Here is a 23,208-nt window from a genome sequence, read left to right as displayed (position 1 = left end):
CTTGTCCGGAGTTTTGGGTTGGGCTTCCATCAGTATGCTGATGACACCCAATTCTATCTGTTGATGGATGGCCATCCTGACTTGCCCCAGACTCACTGATAAGATGTTTGGAAGCTGTGGCTGGATGGTTACGTGGGAGCCGGTTGAAGTGGATTGAACTGCTCCTGGAGTCAGTAGATGTTTATTTAAATCACCTGACCCTCCCATTGCTTTATTTGTAGAATGGAAGATTGATTACGGCAGTCTCTAACAATACTGTCCAGATCCATACATTCCCAGAGGGTGCTCCAGATGGTATCCTGACACGCTTCACAATGAATGCAAACCATGTAGTTTTCAGTGCTGATGGGAGCAAAGTAGCTGCTGGATCCAGGTAATTTGACTCTGAAGTAGAAGGAAAAGACAGACAAACGGCTTTCCCTATGACTTTTGAATACCAGCAACCTTGGATAGAAGACATTGTTTTAATATTCTGTTCATGTATGATAGGAAAAAAGTTTGCATGCTCTGCTGATTGTATTTAATGTTGGGATTGTTGCAAGAACATTGTATATTCTCTCTACATATAATTGGCATTCCTTTGAGAAAAACACATCAGCTTTGCTCATAGGAAGCTGTCTACATTCTTGCACTGATCTGGTGGAGAGGTGAGTCTGGCTGTACCTAATTTAATACAGGCTGCAGAAGAGTGTGTACAATATAAGTTATCACTTTACTGAGTTTCTGAAGGTTAGCTTAAAGCACTCCAGCCGACTTTTACTGCCATTTTTCTACCTCTTGCTCTTGTTATAAGCATTTGCAGGTGATATTTGTGGAGGTGGTTCTCAAGAGTCCTTAATTGTCATTTTAAATTAGATCAATTTGTTGTAATTGCCTTGAGGGGCTCATGGCAGGAAGACAATTTGTCAGGGTTAGTAGTTCATTATAATCAACAGTTTTAATATGCATTATGAAAATGGTTTTTATGTCTATAATGTTTGATAACACAAATGAATCTCTGAATTGCAGAGATTGAACAGAGGTTAACTTTTTCTGTGGTAGAGTAATTGTGTGCCCACACTTGCGTAGAAACATGCAGTGCCTTTTAAAAAGTACCGTATTTTTCGCCCCATAGGACACACTTTTTCCCCTCCAAAAATGAAGGGGAAATGTGTGTGCGTCCTATGGGGCGAATGCAGGCTTTCGCTGAAGCCTGGAGAGCGAGAGGCATCGGTGCGCACCGACCCCTCTCGCTCTCCAGGCTTCAGGAAGCTATCCGCAAGCCTTGCAAGCCCGGCAGGAGGTCCCGCGGGCTCACAAGGCTAGCGGGCAGCAGCCTGCAGCCCCGGCGAGTGTCGGCAAGCCTTGCGCACCCGGCGGGAGGCCCTGCCAGGCACGCGAGGCTTGGGGCGGCAGCCTGCTGCCCGAGCACGGGGAGCCCTCCGGAGGGCTCCCCGTGCTTCGGGCAAGTGTCCGCAAGCCTTGTGCGCCCGGCGGGAGGTCCCGCCAGGCGCGCAAGGCTTGGGGCAGCAGCCTGTAGCCCGAAGCACGCGGAGCCCTCCGGAGGGTGTCCCGTGCTTTGGGCAGGTGTGCGCAAGGCTTGGGGCGGCAGCCGTGGCTGGGGGGGGGGAAATAATTTTTTTTATTCATTCCCCCCCCAAAAACCCCCGAGGTGTGTCCTATGGGCCGGTGCGCCCTATAGGACGAAAAATACGGTACATCTACACTGTAATTGTAATTGAGTCATTTCTAAATGGAAGAAATACAGCTTCATTTATTCCAATAAAAGTTTGATTTTCAATTTTTCATTATATAGCACAACTAATAGTAGTATTATGCTTATCCCTAGTGACTTCCTGGTGAAGATTGTGGAAGTAACTGACAGCAGCCAGCAAAAGACATTTCGAGGACATGACGCACCTGTTTTAAGTGTGTCATTCGATCCAAAGAACACTTTTATGGTAACAACTTTCCCAGTGGACTTTCTCTTGTCTCTTAAAAGTGGATCACACATTTTAATTAAGGTGGTTTTTGTAAAACCTCCTTAATGAAATAAATTAATAATTTATAAATTCAAAACTAAAATTACTTTGTGACATATATAGAGCACAGAATAACCTGCAAAGCTATATAACTATGACTTTCAGCATTCTTTGGGGAGAGACATGACAGTCAGATGTTAATAAAAAGTTTATAGTGTTCATTATCACTTTTTTAAAATGAGATTTTGTCATGGCTTTGTAAATACTCAACCATTTCTTTTAAGAGTGCCTTCAAACAAAATATTTCTCTCATATATGTGTGTGTGTGTGTGTGTGTGTGTGTGTGTGTGTGTGTATATGTGTGTATATATGAATGATGTGGCACTGGCAAAGTGACTTCATGAAATTGTAACTATGCTAAAAAGTAGAAAAGATAATATGAAAATCAAATTCAGGCTTGATTTTTTCAACTATTCTTTCCAACACTTGATAGGAAAACATCAAGCGCACCTTAAATGCTAATGCATTTGAAGACCAGTATGTCCATGAACGTTTGATTACATAATATGTTTAGGATACTGTTTGCTGCTGTTTTCAATGTAAACCTTGATGCGGTAGTACTTTGCTGGTTGGTCAGAGGCTAATGACTCTCTAAAAATGTTTCCTTGCACAGGCATCAGCAAGCTGTGACGGGTCGGTCAGAGTATGGAAAATTTCAGAGCAGGTAAAATGCCACTTCTTAGAGTTAAACCTGGAATTTTACCACAAGAGATACTTAAGTAGGTTTTTAAAATTTTATTTTCTCTCATGTCTGCATTGACCTCATACCAACTTCCATTGTCTGTGTTCAGATATTAACGTTTTCGTGCTCTTAGAAAAACCGCCCCCTTCTGTGTTTAGTGCAAGAGGGCCCATGCCTTCTGGAAGAGAGTGTTTCGTTACAGGAAAAATGGTCACAGGCTACTCAGGCAACCAGGAACATATACTGTGAAGACAGCAGGTTCATAGAGTACATATTTACCAAATCATTCAAATTTATGGCTTGTCCTACATGTCATTACCCACACCAACTGTGTTCAGACATTTTAAAGAAACATTCCAGTTAAGGGATGGAAGTGTCTCCATTTCACTTCTCGAAGTTCCTAATGATCTCAAAGTTTGAGTAGCACTATGTAGAGATACTTAACTGGCATAGTTGAAGACCTTTTTTTCGATTCTCCCAGGCTGTGGATCCACAGTGGCTATTTGTCCTTCCTTGGGTGGGAACTTATATTGCACCCCGCTTCATCTAAAACTCATCACATTTAAATAAAAAATAAAATAAATGTCCAGTAGCACCTTAGAGACCAGCTAAGTATCTGAAGAAGTATGCATGCACATGAAAGCTTATACGAAGAAGAAACTTAGTTCTTTTTTCCTTTTTCCTTTCTCCTCCTGTGATGAGGCTGCATTTTAATGTTTCAATATTTTAATGTTGTATTTTAATCTTGTTTTTAAGTTGTATTCATTCAACTTGTTTTTATTATTGCTTGTTAGCCTCCCTGAGCCCGGCCTTGGCTGGGGAGGGCGGGGTATAAAAAAAAAATTATTATTATTATTATTATTATTATTATTATTATTATTAAGGTGCTATTGGACATTTTATTTTATTTTATTTATTTATTTATCTATTTTGACTGCATCAGACCAACACAGCTATCTACCTGAATCTCATATTTGGAAAGAGTTCATCTCAAGATGGATAACCATTATTAACTTATTTTGCTTCCAGAGTTGTGAGACAAACTGGCCATTGCTGCAGAAGTGTAATGATGTGGTGAATGCAAAAACAATATGTAGACACGCGTGGCAACCCAAAACAGGAAAGGTAACAAGTTGTCTTTATGTGTTTTAATCCGTGTGTGTGTGTGTGCGCGTAAATTTGGAAAAGCAATGGGTAGGGAAATGTGTTAGAATCTCTTCTTTTCAAATTGTTGTTCCTCTGAAAATCAACCTCCCCTGATGCCACTGTGCAGTGGAGATGTAGCAACTGAGTGTTTAGAAATCCAATATGTGGAACAATGGCAGAGCCCTGCTCAGGATTAAGGATGGCGAGTGTTGGTGAAGGTGCTGCTGTCGTAATCATAAATGCTGTGTCTTCTAAGTAATGCTGATGCAGGGAGCGGGCAACATATGAAATGGCACAAGAACCTCTTCCCATATAATGGATGATCACAATTAATTACATTTATTGGTTGCTCTTTTCACAAAGCGAAAAGGGCAAGCAAAAGTAACATACTCTTGCTAATCTTTTGCTCAGAAAAATCTCTGGCCACCTCTGTAGCTTCAAATTTGGGAAGAAAGGTGTCTACTTGTCATGTTTGCCAGAGGGCAGTGCCACGCTTCTCATGGCAAGCAGCATTGTGGAAGACTGGTACTCGGTATAGCTGCTGTAGTATGCATGTGCTTGGCTGATTCAGACATTTGTTGGAACAATCTCCATTGCTCCTGAGGGTTTGCAGTCTTAGCCATGAGAGCTGTCCTGCTTTTTCTGACTCAGATTGTTGCCACAGGCTGGTCTCTCGGCTTTGTTGGAACAGAACGGAACCCATACAATGCATTCTGTGTTCTGTGTACAATGCTCTGTGTCTAGTGAGTTCCTTCCAAAACGAATGAAGCATCAGTGCTTGCTTATCAAACATCGTATTGTTTTTAATGGTGTTCTTTTATTGTTTTACTCTGCCTAGATATTTTACGACACTGTGGCTTAAAAATACTTTTATAACTAAAGCCACAAAACTGGAACTCATCTTGTAATTGAGATTTGCCGGGAAACCTAGTCAGATGGGCGGGGTATAAATAATAAAACTATTATTATTAAAAACAAAACATTTCCCCCTCTGAATAGTTGCTTGCTGTTCCAGTAGAGAATGTGGTTAAACTATACAGACGAGAAACCTGGGATCATCAACTAGATCTGTTGGATAAGTCCGTCACACAGGTTGGTATCCTCTAGGTGCTTGCTATTCAATCTGTACGTATTGTAAGAAGAGGGCTTTCCTGACACATGAAGGAAGTGCTGGCTATCCATTGTTAAACTGATTGCTCCCGGGTGGCTATGATATGCTTTTCTAAATGAGCAGTCTACCTGCAGGGAATCCCCTATCTCCTTACCTGGAAGAGTAAGTCTCATTGAATTCAGTGAAATTTACTTCTGCGCAGACCTGTATAATATATGTGCTGCAAACATCCTTGGGATATAGCAGTTTCCTTTTGGAGACCTGATACAGTATTAGTGGTTGTACCGCTTGCTGAAAGGAGTCTACTTGCTCTCAGTATCCTGTGCATATGTATAAACAATTCATTGCAAAGGTACTGTTCAGTTTCAAGTGCACTCAGTCTTTGACTCTTAACCAAAATAAACTAGGCAAAATAAACGAGAGCCAGTGTGGTGTAGTGGTTAAGAGCGGTAGACTCCTAATCTGGGGAACCGGGTTCGTGTCTCCGCTCCTCCACATGCAGCTGCTGGGTGACCTTGGGCCAGTCACACTTCTTTGAAGTCTCTCAGCCCCACTCACCTCACAGAGTGTTTGTTGTGGGGGAGGAAGGGAAAGGAGAATGTTAGCCGCTTTGAGACTCCTTAAAGGGAGTGAAAGGCGGGATATCAAATCCAAACAACAACTCCTCCTCCTCCTCCTCCTCCTCCTCCTCCTCCTCCTCCTCCTCTTCTTCTTCTTCTTCTTCTTCTTCTTCTTCTTCTTCTTCTAATAGTCCTTCCTATAGATAGATGCGTCATTGCTCAGGTAAGCACAGAGTGCATAGCAGAACAATGGAATGTGTTGGTGTTGACCTTTAAAGCCCTAAACGGCCTCGGTTCAGTAAACCTGATGGAGCGTCTCCACCTCCATCGTTCTGCCCGGACACTGAGGTCCAGCGCCGAGGGCCTTCTGGCGGTTCCCTCGCTGCAAGAAGCCAAGTTACAGGGAACCAGGCAGAGGGCCTTCTCAGTAGTGGCACCCGCCCTGTGGAACACCCTCCCACCAGATGTCAAAGAGAAAAATAACTACCAAACTTTTAGAAGACATCTAAAGGCAGCCCTGTTTAGGCAAGCTTTTAATGTTTAATAGGTTATTGTATTTTAGTGTATTGTTGGAAGCCACCCAGAGTGGCTGGGGAAACCCAGCCAGATGGGCAGGGTATAAATAATAAATTATTATTATTATTATTATTACTGTGGGATATTAATTTTATTTCCAAATGTTAGAATTGTAAAATAGAACCTGACATTTCATAGGACTGGGCAGTGGCTGTGGCAACTGGAAATAGTTTCTCAACTTTCATATTTATATAAGGTACAGGGTGTTTTTTCCCCTTAAATACAAGGCTCCTCATCCCTCGCAAGGATGATAAATGTAAAGTTGAAACGAGTGCCCAGTATCTTCATACATCTGTTTTGCCTTTCGGTTTGCTTAGAAAATCCCAATATAGATGCTTTCTTTTCTCACAAAGAATTAATAATCAGTACAGTTGCTTGGTGCCCAAAATGAAAGTGAGATTGTTCAACGTGTTCTGCAGTTAATGATGCATCTTTATTTTTTCCTTTGTCTACCAGCCCTTCAATGTTGTAGCCTGGTCTCCATGTGGACAGTATCTGGCAGCAGGAAGTGTTGGTGGCTGGATAGTCATTTGGGATGTGGACACCCAGGAGTGCTTGGAGAGGTGCCTGTAGTTTTCATAATGTGTCTTGTAAAGATGACCTTACACAAAGTAGAACAATTATTAAGAGAGCAATTGGGAGCCACAGGCCTATGAAATGAACATTTGGCCCTCTTTAGAATGCTGTACTGTTGTTAGCCGCTCTGAGCCCAGCTTCGGCTGGGGAGGGCGGGATATAAATAAATTATTATTATTATTATTATTATTATTATTATTATTATTATTATTATTATTACAGTGGTGCCCCGAAAGACGAATGCCTCGCAAGATGAAAAACTCGCTAGACGAAAGAGTTTTCCGCTTTTGAGGTGCTTCGCAAGACGAATTTCCCTATGGGCTTGCTTTGCAAGACGAAAACGTCTTGCGAGTTTTTTCCCTTTCCCCCCTCTCTTTCTAAGCCGCTAATAGCCGCTAAGCCGCTAATAGCCGCTAAGCCGCCAATAGCGCTAATCCGCTAATGGCCGTGCTTCGCAAGACGAAAAAACTGCTAGACGAAGAGACTCGTGGAACGAATTATTTTCTTTTTTTTTTTTTAAAATAATTTTTATTCAATTTTCAATTTTAAAGACAAAACAAACTTACATAAAAAAAAATCAAAACAAAAGTAAAACAAACACAAAACAAAACAAAACACAACCAAATTTTCATCTCCTTTCAATGACTTCCCCGCACTCCCCTGCCCACCTTCCATTTTCACTACATAGCTCAGCAAATTATTTATTAGATCTCTTAAAAATTATTCAATTCTTTCCTTCCAATTTATCTTTTCCCCCTTTTTAACTTATCATAATTTTACATGTTCCCTTTCCCATATTGGATCTATTCTCCAAGGTCGGCGTAATTTCTCTCCCACAAATTCATCCTTTTTTTTTTTTTCTTTTTTTTTTAATATTAAATCTAAAATCATAATATTTCAGTTCCAAATCCCAGGTTTTTACCACCCCAAATTCCCCTCCCCCCTGCCCCCGCTTTACCCCTACCCAAATAGATAAACAACAGTTTTAGCCTGGATTTCTGACATCCGAGGCCTTCAGGCCCCAGTTAGCCTCTCTCCGCCGATTTTGTTTATAGTCCTCTTTGTTGGTCTTCCCTTCTCCATGAGGTTCTGTCAGCAGCTCCTCATATTTTCTTTCTTCCAAATCAAACAAAGACAGTTTTTGACCAAAGACAACGAATCTCCCAAAGTCCAGCCCCAGAAAGAAGTCCCCATTGAACTTGTTCATTCTTTGTTGATTCAATATTCTGATTATTCCAGGGGCTTCTCTCTTCCTCTGGCCCTGCAGATCTGCAATCCCATAGTCATCCTCCTTGTTTCTTTGATTCCCAAAAGTTACAGGTTTCTGTTTGCATTCTTGTTGAACTCTTTCTTTTTCTCCTTCCCCCCATAGGGTTATCTCTCCTTCTGCAGCTGCAAATTTTTTTTCCACTTGTTTAGTTCCATTGACAGAGTCGTTAAGTTTAAGACTGAAGGTCATCAACTGTTCAGTCATAATTGTGTTCTGTTTTTGCAAGGTTCCCACCAGACAAAACATTTTTTGTATCTCTGCCAGTAATTTTCCTTCAGCAGCCATTGCAATGTCATCAGTTCCCTCCAGAGGGATCTCCATCATGAGTCTCACCCAACAGTCAGTTACTTTGTTGTTAAGAATTATTTTGTTTCCAATCAGTTCAATCAATTCAGTTTCAATGTAGCATTTAATCCAGAAAAGCAGTTATAACACAGTTCCACGTTTCGGCTAATCGTTTGACAGCTCTTTTTGACAGCTGTCAAACTTCTTATTCTGTTTCTCGGGCTCCCACACTGGGCGCTACCCGGGTCTGGGGGGGTCAACTTAAAAAGCAAAACCCCCGGAATTCCTCTTTCTTCCACTCCTGCTCAAATTACTTCTTAATTCAGTTTGTGAAAGTTCTCCGTTTAAGCACCAAAGTCTTTCCGACCTGGTGCTATCTCTTTGCTTTAAATCTTTTGGTGGGGAGGGGGAGTGCGGACTTCCTTTTTAACACGTCCCCCCGATCATACTCGAATTCGTAAATAAGAAACTTTTAGTGCCGAAATTTCCTTTTACTCACGGGTTACATTTTCAGTCCAAATTTTAAGAAGAAAGACAGCGCTCTCCGGTCATGGCTCGCGGCTTCGCTCCGCCAAGGCAGCGATCGACTCTCAGCACCACGCCACTCTCCGGTCCACTCCGTAGCCTTTAAAAAGGCTCTTCGCGGGTCAGGGAGGGCGCTTAAGGTGCCCACCGAGTCACCATGTCCGCAGGCTTCCGCGCCTGCGGTTTCTAAGGGTCCCCGTGTCGCCGGCACGGCAAGACCCGTCCTTAGCGGAGCCGACTCCCTCCGGAACTCAGAGGGAGTCCGCCATTACCCGTTCGCGCTATCCCGGAAGTCCCGTGGAACGAATTATTTTCATCTTGCGAGGCACCACTGTATTATTATTAGCTTTTGCTTACGTTTGGTTAAATCCAGAGGTGAAGCAGCTTATGACAGGACAGACGCCTGCCTTGTTCTCATTGGGCCATCTCTGTCCATTCCATGCAATCATAACTGTTAGCCTCTTTGTACTGCAGTGCTCAGTGGTGTGGATTTTCTGGAAAATTTTGAACTGGGATTGTTTTTGGGAGAAAAAATCCTATGTAAATTAGGGCAACTTGCATTGGGTGAAAAATCCCGATGCCCTAGAGCAGGAATGTGGAATTTCAGGCCCATGGACCTAAGACATTCCTCTGTGTATATCAGCCGTGCAAACTGCAAACGGGCCACATTAATTTTTAGCTGGGTGTTGGGCCTGCCTGAGCATAGCGATTTGGGTTGCACAGACCGCATGTGATTCATCTGTCTTAGTAAGAACCAATTAGAATTGTTCTTAACTACATATGATTCAGAAGGACGTAGCACATTGAGAAGATTTGATGAGCTCAAGAGGACTAGTGTGTATGTTTCTCACTTAATTGATTACAATTACAGTATTAGGACTCATACATGTCACAGGGTTTTTCCACAGGGTTCTTGTGTTCTGCTGTAGTGATCTTTGCTAAGGCAAGAATGATTTGTCCAAGTCCTGTGAGCCAAACAATTTTTTTCTGTAGCGAGGGTTTAACAGATTGTGATTTTAAACCTGCACAGAACACTGGTTTTTCATTATTTTTTAGGGTGAAGCATGACAAAAGTTACACCATCTGTGGTTTGGCTTGGCACCCAATAGGCGGGCAGGTTGCTTATACGGACATGGAAGGCAATCTGGGACTACTTGAGAATGTCTGTGATGTAGATGGAAAGAAATCAAACTGCAAGGTAATATAAACCGGAAGCTTTCTTGGGTTCTTCGGTATCCTTTCCCATCATGGATGGCAATCTTTATCCACTCATGTAAATCTGGAGTTTGGCAGGCTTCAGGATAAAACGTGATGTTTTCTTGATAGCACTATGTGGATTTTATGACAGTAACTTTTAAACCATGGCTTTAGGCATCTGCTCCTGGTGTCAAAGATTACGACGAACTTTTTGATGAGGATGACGGCGAGGACTTCCTGAACAGAGACTCGGTTGGGGACGACTGGGGTTCCAAAGCTGCGAGGAACGATGAAGATGATGATGACGACCCCATGATGGCATCGGGCCGTCCCAGAAACCGAGGGGCAATAATAGAGGATGATAACTCCCTAGGTTTGAATTTCCCAAAGCTTGGGTGTATGGAGTGGGGGGCAGGGAGGACGAACACTGCAGGAACTGCAGACACATCAAGGATGCTGCCAGCTTGGCTCACAATATCCTTTGGTTGGGGGGTGGGTGTTGCAAGATTTTTTTAAAAAAAGCCCTTGCTTTCCTAAGCCACTGATACAAAGCTATCTGCCTTGCATAGATACTGGATTGCTGAAAGCTAACTCTGGCCTTGACAAAGAGGAAGAAGAGGACGACCAGGAAAGCCTTGCCCCGCTGCTGCCACTGTCATCAACCCAGAGGCCTTTCTACGATGGGCCAGTGCCAACTCCTCGGCAAAAGCCCTTCCAGCCTGGCTCCACTCCGGTTCACCTCACTCACCGCTTCATGGTGAGTTTCTTTTCTTTGGCAGATTTAAAATAATAATAATAATAATAATAATAATAATAATAATGATGATGATGATGATGATGATGATGATGATGATGTTGGGAAAAGGCACTCTTGGCCATTGGTCCCACCTCAGGATCCAAGAGTGATACTGATCCGAGAAGTACCCCCAGGCTATGCAGCTGATCCTTCAAGGGAGTGTGATGCCACACAAAACAGTACCAGTTCCCAGATAAATTGGTCCCTTCATCAATTGTTGTCTCCTTTTTTTGGGGGGGGGGAACGGGCTGAGTTTCTTTTTTCTTTTCTTTTTTAAAGCAGTGCATCTCTACATAGGCTGCTGTTGCACAGAAAAACCTTCCAGAAAGGGTGTATGTACTCACCTCATTGCCTGAATGGGGGTGGGAAAGTGGCTTAAGATTTTTTTGTGAGTAGGAATGACTCTTCCCCGCCTCTTCCAAGAAACAAGGTGATGGGGTGTTATTCCACAGAGGAGTGAGGGAAGGTCAATAAATTTCAATCAATAAGGTGCCATCTTTACAAGGAGAGAAATGAAAAGAGAAATGTCGCAGGAGCAAGCAACTTGCCTGGTCTCTCAGACATTGCCCCTGTCTTTTGCTGTTTGGAGTAATAAACCACAGTTAGAATATAAGTCTGCACTGCAGCCTAAACTCTCCTCTGTGGTATAATATTGGCCAGCATTTATCAGATCATTTCACAGCAGACATTGGAGGCCTCTCTTGGGCATGTGATATTGTCACCCCCCTTTGCTTTTTGAAATTTCCTCTGCCCTCAGCCCTTTCAACCAAACACGTCAAAATAATCAGCCAGTTGTCCCCATCTAATTAAGGGGGAAATGGAGAGAGTATAATTTTTATTTAAGTTTTTGTATGTTGCTTTTCAAGAAAATGATTGCAAAGTGGTCTCCAAAAATCCAGTAATGATGTTTAATAATAATAACAGAAATATTTTATTATTTATACCCTGCCTGTCTGATATTTGTGTGAACATTCTTCTTCTTTGGCAATCACTTGTAGCTGAGTAAGATTGTCTTTCATAAATACGGTTTTAACAATGAGTCCATAAGTGACTGTGGAGGCCAATTCTGGATCTACACGTCCTTCCACAGTGGGGACTTTGGTTTCCGGGCAGGAGTTGATCACGGTGTGGATTTGCCAAGCATGACTTCCTCTTAGCACGCTTCTCCCTTTTGTCCTGAGTTCCAGTGTCTTCAAAGCCCATGACACCTTTGGTAAAGCTGCTTTCCAACTGGAGCGCTCGCAGGCCAGTGTTTCCCAATTGTCAGTGTTTATACTCCATTTTTAAAGATTTGCCTTGAGAGAGTCTTTAAGCCTTTTTTGTTGACCACCAGCATTAGGAATAGAGTAGTAGCCTCTGCTAGAGTTAGACCAGGTGACCTGGGATCCATTCAGAGTAGAAAGCAGGCTATATGTTGAAGGCTATATGTTGCTTTTCTGAAAGTAGTGTTACTGTTGACGTTCCTCCCATAGGTGTGGAACTCTATTGGTATTATTCGCTGCTATAATGATGAACAGGACAACGCCATTGATGTGGAATTCCATGACACAGCCATCCATCACGCTATGCACTTGCCAAATTCTTTGAATCACACAATGGCAGCCCTTTCCAGTGAAGCTATTTTGCTAGCCTGCGAGAGCACAGAGGAGCTAGCGAGGTAACACTTATTTTAATGTTTCTGTGAAGAACACAACTTCTTAAAAAAACAACCACTACCAAACCTATTTTTGGCATGCCAGGGGTTTACCTGTAGTGGTCATGATCAGGATGAATGGATCTCAGAGCTGTTGTTAGTGCAACATCTCTTGGAGATACTGTTACTGTTTGTTTCGTGCAAAACCTCAAGGGAACAGCTGAGGAATGAAGAAAAGGTGGATCTGATAAAGGAAAGAAGACTTACTAATTAATAAATTGGTGATCAGTTTTCCTAGCATGTTTTCAACTTGTAACAGTACAAACCAGCATTCTGGTTTAATTTAGTCTCCAACAAAACTGCTACTATTAGGTGAATACCCCACCCCCCACCCCCGAAAAAAACGTTCAGCAGAAAGACTCTAGTCTGAACATCCCTAATCACTTCTTGTTTTTTATTCCCCATTCCCCCCTCGCTTTTTCCCATTTTCAGCAAGCTTCACTGCATACATTTTAACTCCTGGGATTCCAACAAGGAGTGGACAGTTGACATGTTGCAGAATGAAGAGATTGAAGCGGTTTGTTTGGGCCAGGGCTGGGCTGCGTGTGCCACAAGCACCCTTCTCCTCCGCCTCTTCACGAATGGGGGAGTTCAGAAAGACATCTTCAGCCTCCCTGGCCCTGTGGTGTCCATGGCGGGACACGGAGAGCAGCTGTTGGTGGCTTTTCACAAAGGTGATTTCCCTGGCAGGCTTTTTTTTCCTGTTTAAATATGTTTCAGGGTTAGTTATGTTTTCCCCCCCCCACCTCCTTTTTTGCTGCAACTTCTGTTTCAAAAAATGCCATAGAAGCATCATGCTTTGATTTTGAATGGGGAAATGTTGAGTATCTTAATTTAGTTGCATTTCTAAAGTGAGCCGTCATCACATTCCCAACGACTTCCATTTCTTTGTAATTGTACTACTGGCTTTACAACACCGGTCTCTCTGACACCCCGTCTTGCCACAATGAAGTTTAGACTTCATTGGAATTGTTTTAGGATTGTTGTTGTTGTTTAGTTATTTAGTCGTGTCTGACTCTTCGTGACCCCATGGACCAGAACATGCCAAGCACTCCTATCTTCCACTGCCTCCCGCAGCTTGGTCAAACTCACATTCGTAGTTTCAAGAACACTGTCCAACCATCTCGTCCTCTGTCGTCCCCTTCTCCTTGTGCCCTCCATCTTTCCCAACATCAGGGTCTTTTCCAGGGAGTCTTTTCTTCTCATGAGGTGGCCAAAGTCTTTTAGCCGATGGCCCTTGTGGTCTCTTCCAACTCTATGATTCTATGATTCTAGGATCTGTCCTTCCAGTGAGCACTCAGGGCTAATTTCCTTAAGAATGGAGAGGTTTGATCTTCTTGCAGTCCATGGGACTCTCAAGAGTCTCCTCCAGCACCATAATTCAAGAGCATCAATTCTTTGGCAATCAGCCTTCTTTATGGTCCAGCTCTCACTTCCATACATCACTACGGGGAAAATCATAGCTTTAACTATACGGACCTATACGTATGTTTTGGGATAATGAGGGTCAAAGCTGACAGTATCCATCTGCTAGCTGAACAGACACGGTTGACAGGATGGATTCTCTTCTCCCTCACAGACCCCACCCTTCAGGTTGGGGAACCCTCTTTAGCAGACTTGGGGAAGGATGGGGTGGGAGGATGGAAGTCTGTGGTGTTGGGGGGAGGAGGAGAGAGGAAGGAGAAGTCCTGCCACAAAAAGCCACTTAACGAAATATATCATTTAATTCAAGTAAGACAAAAACCAGGGAGAAGGTGGGGAGGGGTATTACTCAGAAGGTTGGTGGGAATGGGTGATTGGCAGATAGCTGTGATGAGCCTGTTGACGACTCTTAACGACTGCAATAGGTCTTACAGGGAAAAGCAAGGGGTGAGAAGGTGAAAAATGGCTTTGTCATGTATAATGAGATAAGAATCCAATGTCTTTGTTCAGACCAGGTCTCGCCATGGTTTTAAGTTTGGTAATAAGTTGCAATTCAGCAGCTTCTCTTTCCAGTCTATTTCTGAAATTCCTTTGTAATAGAACAGCTACTTTGAGATCTTGTATAGAATGTCCTGGGAGATTGAAGTGTTCTCCTACTGGTTTCTCTGTCTTGTGATTCCTGATGTCAGATTCCTGAGAAACCAGTAGGAGAAACCAGTAGGAGAGAAACAGAGAAACCAGTAGGAGAACACTTCAACCAAGACTTAAGAACTTTTCTGCGAATGCTTAAAAATTAACCAGGGGATAGAAATTCAGCCAGGTCCTTCAGGTGCCCAGAAAATGGCACACCGACAGAGCAACATCCAGCTATCTTCACCCACCAGCAGCAGCTCCTTTTCTGCAACTTCCTTCGGTCTAGAATCAATTGCCCCCCACCCCTCTTGCTTTTATAGGTACTGGTTTTGATGGGGATCAGTGTCTTGGGGTGCAGCTGCTAGAGCTGGGAAGGAAGAAGAGGCAGCTTTTGCACGGTGACCCACTTCCTCTTTCCAGGAAATCCTATCTCACATGGCTAGGATTTTCAGCAGAAGGTAAGATGGTTTGCTTCTCTCCTTTATTCTGAGATATGTCAATATCATTTTCCTGGGGAGGAAATGTGCAGCATTGTGCGACAGACTCCCCATTCCTCTACTCTCCCCCGCAACCCTCTCACGCCCCATCAATTCTATTCTAGAAGTTCCTATGATCCTTTATATTGAGGGGGTGGGTGGGTACAAGGGGGTGTGTAAGCAGAAGAGGAAGTCCCATTGCACAAGTGAAAGTTTGTTCTGTTAGTGGATAGACATAACTGGATATTGCTCACTGGTTTGGATCCTAAGTTTCTCTTCATGAAAGTGAGAGGAGCCGGTTTCCACTGTTAGGATATTTCCGTTCCACCTTAAAAGGGAGCAGGATGTTTGTGTCACAGCCTGCGTATTTCCTGTTCACAGGATGTTTCTGTTTTGATAGAGCTGTTGTCTCTCTCTCTCTGCCTGAGCAGACCGAAGCAGGCAGTCATGTTTTTTCTTTGTTCTGACCAACGCTGAATAAACATTCTAAATGATACTTTCGCTGTGCGAACTCTGCGATAGAGCGTGCATCAGTTCTGGAATGTGGAAAGCTATTTTCTGGAGCTCATGTCGCTAATTGCTGATACTGTATCTACGGGAGGTCGATGGACGTCCGGAGTCGACGTGGAGGCAGCGGTGGCCTTTGTCTCCCTGGCAGTATCCCAACATTCAGCACCTCCCCTGCAGCCATCTGCACTATATTCCAAATCATTCCCAAAGGCTCCCCAGCCCCCAGGACTGGGGGGGGGGAGAGAGAGAGAGAGAGAGAGAGAGAGAGAGAGAGAGAGAAGGGAAAGCCCTGGTCCTTGAATGTGAACTCACCCTATTTCTGCGACTATAATTTGTTATAGCAGTTTTTAATATTCAGTTTTGGATGTTTGCAGCCCTTGGACCTGATGGTGAAGGGCAGGCAAAAATCGGAATAAAATAACGATACTGATAAGTGGAAGGGAAGTTCGGGTGCAAGCCATTATCCCCAAGGGCTGGTTTACAAGCTAAATTGGTCACTGGTGGTGTTGAAGATGCCTGCAGCCTCCTAAGACAGGCATAGGCAAACTCGGCCCTCCAGAGGTTTTGGACTACAACTCCCATCATCCCTAGCTAACAGGACCAGTGGTCAGGGATGATGGGAGTTGTAGTCCCAAAACATCTGGAGGGCCGAGTTTGCCTATGCCTGCCCTAAGAGGTGGAGATGCCTGCAAGGTCCTAAGCGGGGAAGTTCAGCATTATTAGTGAACACCCAGATCTGTGGAGATGGATCTGGGCAAGGAGCTTTTCAGGAGCAAAACTTAGCGTCTCTAAACTTGAGGAAGATACCAGGGTGGGGAAGGGGACCAAGCACTGCTCCTTTGTGAATGATAGGTGGCTATCCTGCAAGAGTAACATCGTTTTCACTGTCTACCAGCTTTAAAGGGTCACTGATACTTGTGCATTTGCTTGCTCTTGAAGATTGCAAGGGGACATGGCTGTTAAAACTGAATTTCAACAACTTAGTTATTACAGACTACCAGAAGGTGGGGCTATTTCCAAAGTTAACAGCCCCTGATTCTCTTCAAAATGTGCCATCATTTTTTTATTCAGAGAGGCAGAGAGGACTGCTGCACTTAACATCCTACCTGTAGAATGTTAGAATGATGTTGGACAGAAATTAAGTGCTTACCAGCTGTAATGCAAAGGTTGAGCAATAAGTTAAAATAAGTTATAATAAGTTACAATAAGGATTTGCTGAGTTAAGAACTTGAACTGGAATACAAAAGGGGGAGGTGAGAGGAGGTCTGGGAAACAAGGTAATGGAAATAAGTTATGGGAATTATATTTGTTTTGCTTTTTTAATTGTGTATTTTTGTTATTTTTTGTGCATTTTTGTTTTCTGTTGGCTTTTTGTATTAAATTGGAAATTCTAATAAATATCTATAAAAATAAATAAATAGAATAATAGAAATGGGATGGGACCCCCAAGGGGCAACTGAACTCTGCTTTAAAACCTCCAGCAAAGAAAAGTCCACTACCTTCTGATGGTGTCTGTCAACTGTCAAATGGCTCTTACCAGCAGAAAATTCTTCCTAATGTTGGGGGGGGGGAATCCTACCTGTAGCTCATGCGTCTGCTTCAGAGCGAACCCTCAAAACAACACTGTGTGTGTGTGTGTTCCTGATTTTGTAGGTACCCCTTGTTACGCGGATTCAGAGGGTGTCGTGCGCATGCTGAACCGAGGACTTGGTAATACCTGGACCCCGGTCTGTGACACAAGGGAGCACAGTAAAGGAAAGTCAGATCACTACTGGATTGTGGGCATTCATGAAAACCCACAGCAGCTCAGGTAGGAAGTTAAGAGTTTGCATGGTTATACAACAGAAAAGCACGTGAATATTCAGGTGGTTTTGTCCAAAGCCACCTGTCCGTTTATCCTCTGCTGCTGTCTGTCTACAACTTCTCCACTGCTGCCTGTTTAGTCCAGGCCCCTGCAGCCTAAATTTCTTGGGTGGGAAGAGGTCTGTGTGGAGCTGCTAGCAATGAAAGCGTATCTTCCCCTTTAAACGGCCAGCTGTGCAACTAAGGCTGCCCTTAATTGACTTGCTTTGGTTTAATTTTTGCTACCTTTCCAAAGTGAGCTGCCCCCAGAGCAGCTTCTAACAGCAGCTAGCTAACAAAGCATAATAAATTTGAGTACAGTGGTGCCCCGCAAGACGAATGCCTCGCAAGACGGAAAACCCGCTAGACGAAAGGGTTTTCCGTTTTGGAGGTGCTTCGCAAAACGAATTTCCCTATGGGCTTGCTTCGCAAGATGAAAATGTCTTGCGAGTTCCTGCGGGTTTCCCCCCCTTTTTCTAAGCCGCTAAAAGCCGCTAAACCGCTAATAGCGCTAATCCGCTAATCCATCAATGGGCTTGCTTTGCAAGACGAAAAAACCGCAAGACGAAGAGACTCGCGGAACGGATTCTTTTCGTCTTGCGAGGCACCACTGTAAAACAAAAACCGCAACAGTTTGGTAGGCGGAATAAATTCACTATTACAGAAGAAATAATTGAGACCTTCAGAGTGAAAATACAGTTAACAAACCAGCTCCAGCTGCTGGAGAAGCCGGTCTTACTGCACCAGGCCGCTCTTGCCTTCAGTGATGGTATTGTCACAACTACCATCACCTTAGGGCTGCCCTGAATCTCCCCTTTTGCTGCAGACTCCCTGCAGATATAGAGTGCAGCCGTACATGGTTGCTTTACTTTTATCTTTTTCTTCCAATGGTTGCGTTATTTCCCCCTGATAAAGCTAAGCTTGGGCTCACTGCAGCCACTCAGGGAGGCATCTTGCTGTTATCTGTGGACTTGGCCAATTGTACAGAAACGGCATGTTCTTCTGCTTCCCCCATCGAGTCATTCATTTCTAGGGAAACTAATGAAAAGCCCCAGGATACATCTGGGTTGATGAATGCAAGTCACAGTCATTGTGGTTTTCCTTCCTTTTCCAAGAAAGAAAAAGACAGAAAGTGTGTTATTTAAATACAGGGTTTCTCTTTATGTGTATTTTTTAAAAAATTAATCACCTAGGAGAGTGAGTGAATGCAGGATTTGATTGTAATAGTGTAATTGAACGGGGCTAAAATTTTAGATTTAGCAAATGCTTTTTTGGAGTTTTGTTCTACTCTTTTTGTAATGTGTTACTTTTTAAAATAAAAACTAACGCATGCCATTTTTCTCCCCTCTGATGTGGGAGAGTACGGAAACTGCCCCTCCCTGACCTGTAGACCGAAGTGGTAAAATGCAAGAAAAGCTGTACCTTTTATTTATTGTGCTGTGAGTGCATGGATTTCTCCTTTAGATAGAGCCTACTCGGGGGCGGGGGGGGGGGGGAGAGACACAGCTTTTAGGTGTGCATCTTAATTCTGTGCTTCCCTCCTTGCAGGTGCATCCCTTGTAAAGGAGCCCGTTTCCCCGCTACCCTTCCCCGTCCTGCAGTAGCAGTGCTGCCGTTCAAGCTTCCTTTTTGTCAGACAGCAACAGATAAGGGCCAGATGGAGGTAGGGAAAGTCAACATTGGTTTGGTTTGCTGGCTGTCTTCCATTGCAGCCCTCTTGACATGTGTGTCCAGATTATTAAAGCAGCCCTCGCAGCAGCGTGTATGTAGTCAGAACTTGGGATTTGGTCCATAGATCCATATTGGAAAAGGGGGTTTGTTAACAACGACAGTGTTATTAATGAAAGCAACATTATGGTTGTTGTTATTTATTGCACTTTTCACCCTTCATACATTTGGATCCCAGGTGAAAAATAATAACCGCATAAAACGCATACGTCATATGATAAATATTAACATAAAAACCGATTGCGGTCATAGACAAATTCCTTGCAGCAGCCACACATAACAAATGCTGGACTCAAAATAATACCAAGCACCAAAAACTGAAGGGAAAAAATATATCTTTATTTGGAGCCGGAAGACTGAAGACCTAAATAAGGGATTGCAGTTTGCTTCCTTTTCTCAGACCCATTTTGTATGCTTTTTGCTTTGTCTGTATTGCATGGAAGTGGAGCACGTGAGTTCCTTGAGTAGTTTATCTGACACGTCGTTTAATATAAAACACCTCTGATGCAAATTATCTCTGTTGTGAGGAAAAGCACTGCAGAACCCCTTGGTCTTATCTGTGGGGCTCGTCAGAAACGTTTGTTGAATTCATGTTTAAATTGCATGTATTGACCAGAAAATGTGCAGAAGCTCTGCCCGTAGTTGTATATGTGTGTTTGCATTCATTCATTCATTTAATACACCACTGTGTTGTAAAAACCCTCAAAGCGGTTTACATGCATCGCATGTGGAGGGCATGCATTTGTGTGCTTGTTTATTGTAAGTACTAGAGCAATCTCAGGACCTTGCTAATTCCTGCAAATATCAGGATCTACAAATGGTCCTGATTAAACAGCAACGTGTTGAACTGTGTTTCCTCCCCCCCCCTTTCTTTTTCCTGCATGCTTCAGGAGCAATTTTGGCGCTCTGTCTTGTTTCACCGCTACCTGGACTACTTATCCCAAAATGGATATGAACACGATGAAAGTGTGAAAAGCCAGGCAACCCAAGAACAGCAGAATCTCTTGATGAAAATGTTTGCAGTAAGTGAGGGAGGTTCTCAATTCAAAAAGCAACTACAGCTCTTGAAGCATTTTGATGTCACGCTGCTTAGCAAAATAGCATTATTTCTTTGCAGCTTGGGAATTTGGTTGTGACCCTTTATTAACCCCTGAAACATACAAAGGGTGCTTAGGCTTGAGCACGCACTATTGCAAGATCTAGCTTGCCAAGAAGGCTGATTGCTGAAGAATTGATGCTTTTGAATTCTGGTGCTGGAGACTCTTGAGAGTCCCATGGACTGCAAGAAGATCAAACCGATCCATTCTGAAGGAAATCAGCCCTGAGTGCTCACTGGAAGGACAGATCCTGAAGCTGAGGCTCCAAGACTTTGGCCACCTCATGAGAAGAGAAGACTCCCTGGAAAAGACCCTGATGCTGGGAAAGATGGAGGGCACAAGGAGAAGGGGACGACAGAGGACGAGATGTTGGGACAGTGTTCTCGAAGCTACCAGCATGAGTTTGACCCAACTGCGGGAGGCAGTGGAAGAGAGGAGTGCCTGGCGTGCTCTGGTCCAGGGAGTCACGAAGAGTCGGACATGACTAAACGACTAAACAACAACAACAATAGCTTGCCAACACACATTGTGTGGTCTGAGCGTGGGTAGATAACGCAGATAGATCTGCTTAATCAACACACCAATCTTGTGGCTGGGCAGTGCCAACACCTCTGCTATTCCCAGGCTGCTGCGAAGTCCCAGGTGGGCTGGCTGTGACTGTAGCCATAGCTGCTGCAGTGGGTGGAACCAGAGGTGTCAGGGATGGGGGCAAGGCACAGCGCAAACTATGTGGAATGGGAGGAGAATGGAGAAGGGTAAGGAGGGGCTGGATCAGAGAGGAAGAATGTACCTGGGGGCTTAATGTCTGAGTAGCTAATGCCTAAAGAGCAGGAGGCTTTTAAGAGAGGAGCCTTGCTGAGCCAGGAGAAAGCTATGCCAAGAGAGGAAAGTGACATGACAACTGCCCCACCCTTTGCTGGTGAAGCCTCAGTAAACTAACCCCAATACAGTGGTGCCTCGCAAGACGAAATTAATCCGTTCTGTGAGTCTCTTCGTATAGCGGTTTTTTCGTCTTGCGAAGCAAGCCCATTGACAGCTTAGCGGATTAGCGCTATTAGCAGTTTAGTGGCTTTTAGCGGCTTTTAGCGGCTTATCAGCTTAGCGGATCAGCTGATAAGCGGCTTAGCTGCTTAGAAAAAGGGGGGGGAGGGGAAAAAACCCGCAGGAACTCGCAAGACATTTTCGTCTTGCGAAGCAAGCCCATAGGGAAATTCGTTTTGCGAAGCGCCTCCAAAACGGAAAATCCTTTCGTCTAGCGGGTTTTCCGTCTTGCGAGGCGTTCGTCTTGCGGGGCACCACTGTACGCCATAGTTCTTTGGTCTGCAGTGTCATAGCCCCAGAACTTTGCACTGCCCATTACTGACTTGTCTCCTGTACAGTTTTAAAATGTTGAGGTCTACTTCCTAAAGTAACAGTTTTCAAAGGCAGTGTAACTCCAGTAGCAGGCTGGTTCCCACCAAAGTTACTGCTTTTTAAAAGAATGACCACAGGCAGGTGGCTTTCCCAGTGACAGGGAGGAGGATATGAGTACAGTGGTACCTCCGGTTGCGGACAGGATCCGTTCCAGAGGTCTGGTCGGATCCCGAGGTTTCCACAACCTGAGGACCGCTTCTGCGCATGCGCGCGCAGCAAAACCCAATAAAATGCTTCCGGATTTCCCGCTTTCGCATCCCGAAGTTTATGTAACCAGAGGGTTACTTAACCAGAGGTACTACTGTATAGCTTTTGTTCTCTTGAATTTACAAGAGAACCTTCCCTTGCTAAACACCACGGGACTTTGTTTCTCTTTTCCCCTTTCGTACGAATAGCTTTCCTGTACCCTGGAACGCGAGTTTCGCTGCATGGAACTTGCAGAGCTTATGACTCAGAATGCCAGGAGCTTAGCTATCAAGTACGCCTCTCGCTCTCGGAGGCTGAATCTCGCCCAGCGGCTCAGTGAACTGGCAGCAGAGAGAGCAGCTGAGTTGGCAGCTGCTGAAGAGAACGGCATGGAGGAGGAAGAGGATTTCCAAAATCATCTGAATGCTGGGTAAGAAGAAATTCCAGAATGACACTACAGTTGGCAGACTTTTGCAGTGAAGGAGTTGCAGGGACCTCATTCATCACGTAGGCGTGTACTAGTGACACATAGTGAGTGTGGGTATTTGTGTGGCTTCCAGTCCCATATTCTATCTGCCAGAGCCTGAGGTTTGATGGTGTTCCTTCCCTGTCAGTATCGTGGATAATGGGGAGCCTTTATACTGGTGCTCAACCCCTGGACTGAAACAATGCTTAAAAAGGGAACAGGCACCATTTGAGAGCCACCGTAGTGTACTGGTTAAGAGCGGTGGACTCATAATCTGGTGAACCGGGTTCGCTTCCCCACTCTTCCACATGCAGCTGCTGGGTGACCTTGGGCTAGTCACACTTCTCTGAAGTCTCTCAGCCCCACTCACCTCACAGAGTGTTTGTTGTTGGGGAGGAAGGGAAAGGAGATTGTTAGCCGCTTTGAGACTGCTTAGGGTAGTGATAAAGCGGGATATCAAATCCAAACTCCTCCTCCTCCTCCTCCTCCTCCTCCTCCTCCTCCTCCTCCTCCTCCTCTTCTTCTTCTTCTTCTTCTTCTATGAGGAACAAATCTTCTATAAAAAGTAAGATACAGCCATCTTTTTATGGCTTGAAGTTGATTCTTGCGGAGACTGGGATGTTTCACAGACTGGGGATGTTCTGGAAGCAAGAGTTAAGCTTATCTTTCTCTCCTAGGACAGAATAGCATTTTAAGTGTAAAGGTTTGAAGACGGAAGATACACACACAGAGACACACCCACCCAAACACACACACATTTAGAAAGGGCCTGAATATAACTCTTAACCCATTGTCTGCACACTTTCCTCCTTTCTCACATGAATTTTCTTCACTATTCACCACCGTCCTTAATTGTAGATAAGGGTTGTGTGTTGGCAGTGACCTTCGTTAGAGTGTACTTTTAACCAGAGACTTGTTGTTAGCTCTAGGACAGTCCATTAAGGTGCTGTGCAACACATGTTACTGTTCTTTATATTTTCCCTGTATCCTCTCCCTC

The 23,208-nt window shown here is 44.1% G+C and overlaps 1 protein-coding gene and 1 long non-coding RNA gene across 2 annotated transcripts in view; both read left to right on the top strand.

The window, feature by feature from the left end:
• Nucleotides 1-23,208, top strand: part of LOC309345551 — a 130,301-nt gene that overhangs the window by 49,682 nt on the left and 57,411 nt on the right. The window lies entirely within an intron of this gene.
• WDHD1 (WD repeat and HMG-box DNA binding protein 1) overlaps nucleotides 1-23,208 on the top strand; it is a 35,532-nt gene that overhangs the window by 5,996 nt on the left and 6,328 nt on the right. Inside the window, exons 4-19 of the mRNA XM_081867416.1 lie at nucleotides 222-373; nucleotides 1,829-1,940; nucleotides 2,635-2,685; nucleotides 3,733-3,828; nucleotides 4,849-4,941; nucleotides 6,553-6,659; nucleotides 9,809-9,950; nucleotides 10,124-10,322; nucleotides 10,519-10,706; nucleotides 12,218-12,402; nucleotides 12,871-13,112; nucleotides 14,814-14,951; nucleotides 17,133-17,289; nucleotides 18,870-18,984; nucleotides 19,940-20,071; nucleotides 21,955-22,175. Of these exons, the coding sequence (XP_081723542.1) occupies nucleotides 222-373; nucleotides 1,829-1,940; nucleotides 2,635-2,685; nucleotides 3,733-3,828; nucleotides 4,849-4,941; nucleotides 6,553-6,659; nucleotides 9,809-9,950; nucleotides 10,124-10,322; nucleotides 10,519-10,706; nucleotides 12,218-12,402; nucleotides 12,871-13,112; nucleotides 14,814-14,951; nucleotides 17,133-17,289; nucleotides 18,870-18,984; nucleotides 19,940-20,071; nucleotides 21,955-22,175 (2,330 nt within the window). The remainder of the gene's footprint in view (nucleotides 1-221; nucleotides 374-1,828; nucleotides 1,941-2,634; nucleotides 2,686-3,732; nucleotides 3,829-4,848; nucleotides 4,942-6,552; nucleotides 6,660-9,808; nucleotides 9,951-10,123; nucleotides 10,323-10,518; nucleotides 10,707-12,217; nucleotides 12,403-12,870; nucleotides 13,113-14,813; nucleotides 14,952-17,132; nucleotides 17,290-18,869; nucleotides 18,985-19,939; nucleotides 20,072-21,954; nucleotides 22,176-23,208) is intronic.

Source organism: Podarcis erhardii (assembly GCF_964252035.2).
Source record: "Podarcis erhardii genome assembly, chromosome: 1".
NCBI lineage: Eukaryota > Metazoa > Chordata > Lepidosauria > Squamata > Lacertidae > Podarcis > Podarcis erhardii.
Note: the sequence above shows the minus strand (reverse complement) of the source record. Positions and strands in the feature narration are given on the sequence as shown.